Source organism: Lithobates pipiens, unplaced genomic scaffold (genome assembly GCF_037356315.1).
Source record: "Lithobates pipiens isolate NorthernLeopardFrog02 unplaced genomic scaffold, aLitPip1_a1.2 Scaffold_3, whole genome shotgun sequence".
Lineage (NCBI taxonomy): Eukaryota > Metazoa > Chordata > Amphibia > Anura > Ranidae > Lithobates > Lithobates pipiens.
In genome coordinates this window covers 50,190,485-50,198,078 of record NW_027507790.1, presented here as the reverse complement: position 1 = coordinate 50,198,078, position 7,594 = coordinate 50,190,485, and the positions used below count along the sequence as shown (strand labels likewise).

The 7,594-nt window shown below is 42.4% G+C and overlaps 1 protein-coding gene across 1 annotated transcript; it reads left to right on the top strand.

Annotated features, from left to right (window-relative positions):
- Positions 1-4,469: 4,469 nt before the first annotated feature.
- Positions 4,470-7,363, top strand: CLDN5 (claudin 5). The gene has a single exon (XM_077461655.1). It carries the CDS (start codon positions 4,563-4,565, stop codon positions 5,208-5,210), a length of 648 nt encoding a protein of 215 aa, XP_077317781.1. The 5' UTR covers positions 4,470-4,562; the 3' UTR covers positions 5,211-7,363.
- Positions 7,364-7,594: the final 231 nt, after the last annotated feature.

The following is a 7,594-nucleotide window of genomic DNA, read 5'->3' as shown; positions in this document are numbered from 1 at the left end:
GATCACAATATAAGTGTCACTGGTGACGCTGGTTAGCCAGTTAGTTATTTAGGTTCCCCGTCAGGCTTTTATATAGCGTCAGGGACTCCCATATACTACCTAATAAAGGTTTTAACCCCCTGATTGCCCCTAGTTAACCCTTTCACCAGTGATCACCGTATAAGTGTTATGGGTGACGCTGGTTAGTTCGCTTTTTATAACATCAGGGCACCCACCATTTATTACCCAATACAGGTTTAACCCCCTGATCACCCGGCGGGTGATATCAATTAAGTTTTAGGGTCAGATAGGGTCTGCGTCGCCCCAGGCAGTGCTAGGTTAGTGCCAGTAATGCTAACACCCACGCGCAAAGCATACACCTCCCGTAGTGGTATAGTATCTGAGCAAATCAATATCTGATCTGATCAGATCTATACTAGCGTCCCCAGCAGTTTAGGTTTCCAAAAAAACGCATTGTTAGCGGGATCAGCCCAGATACCTGCTAGCACCTGCGTTTTGCCCCTCCGCCCAGCCCACCCAAGTGCAGTATCGATCGATCACTGTCACTTACAAAACACTAAACACATAACTGCAGCGTTCGCAGAGTCAGGCCTGATCCCTGCGATCGCAGTGCTTGGTTTTTGGGGTCCCGTACGCGGCTAGGCTCCCAAAAAGTCCCCCACATGTGGTATCCCCATACTCAGGAGAAGCAGCAGAATGTATTTTGGTGTGTAATTTCACATATGCCCATAGCATTTGTGAGCAATATATCATTTAGTGACAACTTTGTGCAAAAAAAAAAAAAAGTTTGTAATATTCCCGCAACTTGTGTCAAAATATAAAATATTCCATGGACTCAACATGCCTCTCAGTAAATAGCTTGGGGTATCTACTTTCCAAAATGGGGTCATTTGGGGGGGGGGGGTTGTGTTATTTTGGCATTTTATGGCCTTCGAAACTGTGATAGGTAGCGAGGAGTGAAATCAAAAATTTGCACCCTTAGAAATCCTGAAGGCAGTGATTGGTTTTCGGGGTGCCGTACATGGCTAGGCTCCCAAAAAGTCCCACACATGTAGTATCCCCGTATTTAGGAGAAGCAGCAGAATATATTTTGGGGTGCAATTCCACATATAACTATGGCATGTGTGAGCAATATATCATTTAGTGACAACTTTTTGTAAACTTTTTTTTTTTTGTCATTATTCAATCACTTGGGACAAAAAAAAAAAATTCAATGGGCTCAACATGCCTCTCAGCAATTTCCTTGGGGTGTCTACTTTCCAAAATAGGGTCATTTGGGGGGGGGGGTTGTACTGCCCTGCTATTTTAGCACCTCAAGAAATGAGATAGGCAGCTATAAATTAAAAGCTGTGTAAATTCCAGAAAATGTACTCTAGTTTGTAGACACTATAACTTTTGCGCAAACCAATATATATACGCTTATTGACATTTTTTTTTACTAAAGACATGTGGCTGAATACATTTTGGCCTAAATTTATGACTAAAATTGAGTTTATTTGATTTTTCTTACAACAAAAAGTAGAAAATCTTTTTTTTTTTTCAAAATTTTCAGTCTTTTTCCATTTATATCATAAAAATAAAAATCGCAGAGGCAATAAAATACCATCAAAAGAAAGCTCTATTTGTGTGAAGAAAAGGACGCAAATTTAGTTTGGGTACAACATTGCATGACCGCGCAATTACCAGTTAAACAGTGCAGTGCGAAATTGTAAAAAGACCTCTGGTCCTTAGGCTGACAATTGGTCTGGGGCTTAAGTGGTTAAGATGCGGATGTCACGTGTTTCGGGGGTTCCGGGCCAGAAGTATGTTCTGACTGCATGGTCCTGGTCCTCCTGACCAGCCCCCAGGATGCCTATGGCCTGGGGTGCGGATCCACCCGACTTTATGTCTCGCAGCTGGCTAGCCCGAGGCAAAGAAAACTGAAGGAAGGATTCGGAGGTGGTCCGGTGCCATCTCAAATTGTGGAGAGGCCCAGCATCATTTAAGTTATCCAGGGGAAGACTCTTTGGGAGAAGGCCATGCAAGAATTTCACTTTAAAGTGATTGTAAACGAACACCTTGTAAAACAACCCATTCAGTTTAAAATAGAAATGAAAGACAAAACATTTGTGTATAGATATGACAAAAACATTAAAAAATACATTATATTTCCCTTCTTTATATTCCCTCTGTCCCCTGTGTTCTCAGGTACATAAGAGCTGGGGGGTGGAGAAGCAACAACACACTGATTTTTCCAGTGAATGGCTGTGAAGGGGGGACATGACAAGTCTGATCAATGGAGGAGAGCAGGCTGAGTTCCCAGCGCAGCCAGAGAACTAACCATGGTGTGTTCTCCTGCTTAGTGTGGTCTGTTTATAATAGGAAAGCAGAGGAACTGGCAGGATCAACAGGGGTTTCACAAAGGAAGCAATACAAAGATAACAGGATAACTTTTCATACAAGTACAAGCAGGCACATATCAGGAATATGACCTGTTGGGATAACATACCCTTTAAGTGAGACTGCAGCCTGAGGGAGGACTTTAACCTCTTCACAGCCAATCACAGATTGGGGTAAAGAGCCAGTCACAGCGGCTCTTTACTATGTGCCCAGCTTTGTCCGATCACAGCTGATCACTGTGTAAACAGGATTTGCAAGTTATAGGTATTCCTCTCCTCACGCTGACAGCGCATGAGGAGAGCCGATAACTGGCAAATCCACACAGGGGCATCTACACTGATAATCAGTGCAACCCCAACAGTGCTGCCAATTAGTGCCCTCCAGTGCTAGAAATCAGTGCCTATCAGTGATGCCTGTCAGCACCACCTATCAATGCCCCCCATCAGTGATCATCTATGCTGCCTATTAGTGCCCATCAGTGCCACCTATCAGTGCTGCCTATTAGTGCAGATCAGTGCTTCCTATCCTCATTAGTGCCCTTCGTCAAGGACTTATCCAGGTACACGTTTTTCTACTTTCTGATGGCTCAGTCACAACTCTGATGGGGAACTCTGGGGACACTCTGATGGGGATACCTGCTCTCTGATGGAGGGCACTCTGATGGGAACACCTGCTCTCTGGTGGAAGGATTAGTCCCCCATCATTGGTGTCAGTGGGAGGAATAGTGACTCATCATTGGTGCAAGTGGGAGGAATAGTTCCTCATCATTGGTGCAAGTGGGAGGGATAGAGCCTCATCATTGGTGTCAGTGTGAGGAATAGTGTCCCATCATTGGTGTCAGTTGGAGGAATAATGCCCCATCATTGGTGTCAGTGGGAGGATTAGTGCCCCATCATTGGTGTCATAGGAAATAATAGTGTCTCATCATTGGTGTCAGTGGGAGGAATAATTTGGAACAGGGTGTATTTGTGTTAGAAATTCCCTGCGAGGGAAAGATCATCACCCATTGTAGTGATTATTCTGTTAGTTTGACAAGTTAACTTATTTTGTTTTTGTAAACTGGCACTTTACAATAAATGTTGCACTGTATTTTCTGTGAAATATATATGAATATGAGCATATCATTTTTTTTATTTTTATTTTTTGGTGGGGGGGGGGTGGATCTTGGGTGGGAGTTCCCACACTTTTTCCCCCCAGGACTTGACCCCTGGATCTCTCCTATTGTATTGGATCTCTCTTATTGTATTGGATCTCTCCTATTGTATTGGATCTCTCCTATTGTATTGGATCTATCCTGTTGTATTGGATTTCTCCTATTGTATTGGATTTCTCCTATTGTATTGGATCTCCTTTATTGTATTGGATCTATCCTGTTGTATTGGATTTCTCCTATTGTATTGGATTTCTCCTATTGTATTGGATCTCCTTTATTGTATTGGATCTATCCTGTTGTATTGGATCTCTCCTATTTTATTTGATCTCTCCTGTTGTACTGGATCTCTCTTGTTGGTTTGAATCTCTCCTATTGTATTGGATTTATCCTGTTCTATTTGATCTCTCCTGTTGTACTGGATCTCTCCTGTTGTATTTGATCTCTCCTGTACTGGATCTCTCCTGTTTGTACTGGATCTCTCCTGTTTGTATTTGATCTCTCCTATTGTACTGGATCTCTCCTATTGTACTGGATCTCTCCTATTGCATTGGATCTCTCCTGTTGTATCTGATCTCTCCCATTGTATTGGATCTGTCATTGAATGTCTATTGTGCTGCCATCCCCCTTCCTGTGAGACTCCGGGAGGAAGAGAACAGTCATGCTGTGCTGACACATGTCCAGCTCTGCCACTCTTTTCCTTTCTTCTGTTGTGTCTTGCAATGTGTTTTCCTTTAGTTAGAGTGGCCGTCCTCCTTCCTCCGGCAGGTGCTGCTCGCTCCTGGCTCCCCTCCAGCGCCTTCCACTACTCGTCACTCAGCTGTCATCCCGCGGCTTGTCATTGGTGGAGGCGGGATGCTGCAGCTGATGATTGGCTGGCTGCGTTCCCCCGTGGGGAGGAGGAGCGGGGCTCGGAGCACTACTTATTGGAGATGCGGGAGTTTGAAGTCAGATTGCTGTCCGCTGTGCAGAGAGTGCGGAGTGATTGGAGGAGGACCGGTCCAGCTCTGACTATCATCATCACATCATCATCATGGGTTCCATAGCTCTGGAGATATTCGGTATGGCCATCAGCATCATCGGCTGGGTCGGGGTGATCCTGACCTGTGCCCTCCCAATGTGGCAGGTGTCCGCCTTCATAGAACAGAACATCGTGGTGGCACAGTTCATCTGGGAAGGTCTATGGATGCAATGTGCGGTGCAGAGTACGGGCCAGATGCAATGTAAGATCTATGACTCCATCCTAGCCTTGCCCAAGGAGCTCCAGGCTGGCCGGGCTCTCACGGTCATGGCATCCATCGTGGGCTTGATCGGACTTCTGGTGTCCGTGGTTGGAGCTCAGTGCACGGTGTGCTACCAGGGCAGCAAGGTGAAGGGCCGAATATTGTTCGCTGGAGGAATCATCTACATCTTGGCCGGCCTCCTGGTCCTCATCCCCCTCTGCTGGACAGCCAACATAGTCATCCGGGAGTTCTACGACCCCCTCGTCCCATCCTCCAAGAAGAGGGAAATGGGGGCTGCCCTGTACGTGGGCTGGGCGGCTACCGCTCTCCTGTTCTTCGGGGGCGTGCTCCTCTGCCTCTCGTGCCCAATGAAAGGCCAGTTCACCCCACCTGTCAGATACTCTGCCTCTAGGAGACCCACCTCCAATGGGGACTATGACAAAAAGAACTATGTATAAGGACAGGCAGGGTGCTACTCTTCCTAAATTCATATTGGCAGAGACCCTTCCCTTCTTGGATGTCTGCCCTGATGGATACCCACAGGGTCCTCATTATGTATACTGCACATTTTCCTGATGAACTGGACTTTTCCTGTCACATTGTGTATATACCCGACAATTCTGTTTCCAGAACACAACCCTGCCACCCTGAAGATCTGTGTACCTCCATGTATACATTTTGTCAGAGAGCCTTCACTTCTTGGATGTCTTTCCCAATGGATTCCTACAGGGTCCTCATTATGTATACTACATATTTTTAATGAAAACTGGACTTTTCATGAGACCCTGTGTATATAACTGACAATTGTATGCTTCCACAACCCTTCCAACCCTGAAGATCTGTATGTTCCTCTATGTATATATATTGGCAGAGACTCTTGACTTTTTGGATGGCTCATTCCAGTGACATCTGTCCCAAAGGATGGCCACAGGGTCCTCTTTATGTACACAGCACCCTTTTCCTGACAACTGGACTTTACATGACATCCTGTGCACCCAACATTTTTATGCTTCCAGAGCACAACCGTTCCACCATGAAGATCTGTATGTCCTCAATGTATACATATTGGCAGAGACCCTTCACTTCTTGGATGGTTCATTCCAGTGACATCTGCCCTAAAGGGTACCCACAGGGTCCCCATTATGTATAGAGAACATTTTTCATGACATCCCATGTATATACCCAACAATTGTATGTTTCCAGAACATCACCCTGCCACCCTGAAGGCCTGAATGTTCCTCCATATATACACATTGGCAGAGATCCTTCACTTCTTGGATGGCTCACTCCAGTGACATCTGTCCCAATGGATGCCCACAGGGTTCTCATCATGTATACTGTACATTTTTAATTACAACTGGACTTTACACGACCTCATGTTTATATAACCAACAATTGTATGCTTTCAGAACACAACCCTTCCATCCTGAAGATCTGTATGTTCCTCAATACATTTCACAACACCAGTACTCTGCCTATAGGACTCACAATGGTGCCTATTGTCTGTTTATCATCTCTGCCATAGAGGACAAGGCAATTAAGTAGATTGTAGATCAATTTGGAAAAATCCAAGTGCCTTTCAGCAAGCTGGAGAGAAATTTGAAGGTCTTTGCTTGTCATATGACTGGACTGAGAAGTATTGTGTAAGAAATGAACATATATTATTTTGCTGTATGAATAAATTAGTTTACATACCAACAAGATCAAGTAAAAGAGGGCACTTAATTGATGTAATATTTCAATTCAGGCTTAAGTAGAACAGTTATGTGTTATATTTGTTACAAGGCTTTTTTTATGGCTTAGATTTGTGTTGATCTGAATGGCAAAGTTGTGTTATCATCCATTAAAATGATCAGAGTTCAATAATTCTCTAGGGAATGTATACATCCAAATTCATAATCCAAAAGTATACATGCAAATTCAAAAGCAGGATGACTTTTAGTATAATTATGCTGTGAATAGTTTCCCATGACTCTGTCCTTGTTAAATTAAGCCTACTTTATTTGAATTTTTTCATTAAATTGGCCATAAATGTGACAACTAATCATTAATCATAGGTTTCATCATTTCAAGTAATCGTTTGCTCTGAGACATACATTAGGGTGAATTCAGTTGGAGTTTTGACTTTGTCAGGACAAACTATTACCCTAAAAAAATAACATAATAATTGTAATGCTCATTTAGTACCGTTCATTTTTGCTCATTGATGCATAACCAGCATAAGAAAAAAAATCCTGATTGACCCTTTCCCATATGCAGGAGTATTAAACCTTAAAGAGCATTTTCAGAACAAAAAGTATTGTCACATAGTACTGTGCATTCTATGCAAAGCTGTAATCCACAGATTTCAGAATGGCTGCATTGTTGAAACAGAGTTTGATTTATGTTTTTTTTTTATTATTATTATTGATGAACTGGATATTTCCTCACAGTGCTCAGATGATCATTTTGGTACCTTGTTGCAATGTTACATTGTAATGTGTTTTTATATGCTGTATTGTAATTCTCTATTAATTAAAAACATTTATTTAAATGTATACAGTGAAAAGGTCTACCAAAGTTTCTTTGTATTTTCAAAATAAATAAATGTCATTTTCTAAGAAAATAACAACAGTGTGGCTCTTCTTGTTAGAAATCAAATATTTGCAAAACAAGTTCAGATTCGTAGTTCAGTGGGTTTTTTTTTTTTTTTTTTTACAAATGGTGAGTTGTTTACTAAAGGTATAATTTAATGATATATATACAAGTAAAAGTTAATAAATATAAATACATATTTATTAGTATTATTTACTAATTTGTATTATGTACTATACAACTTATTATACATATAAGTTTTATATAT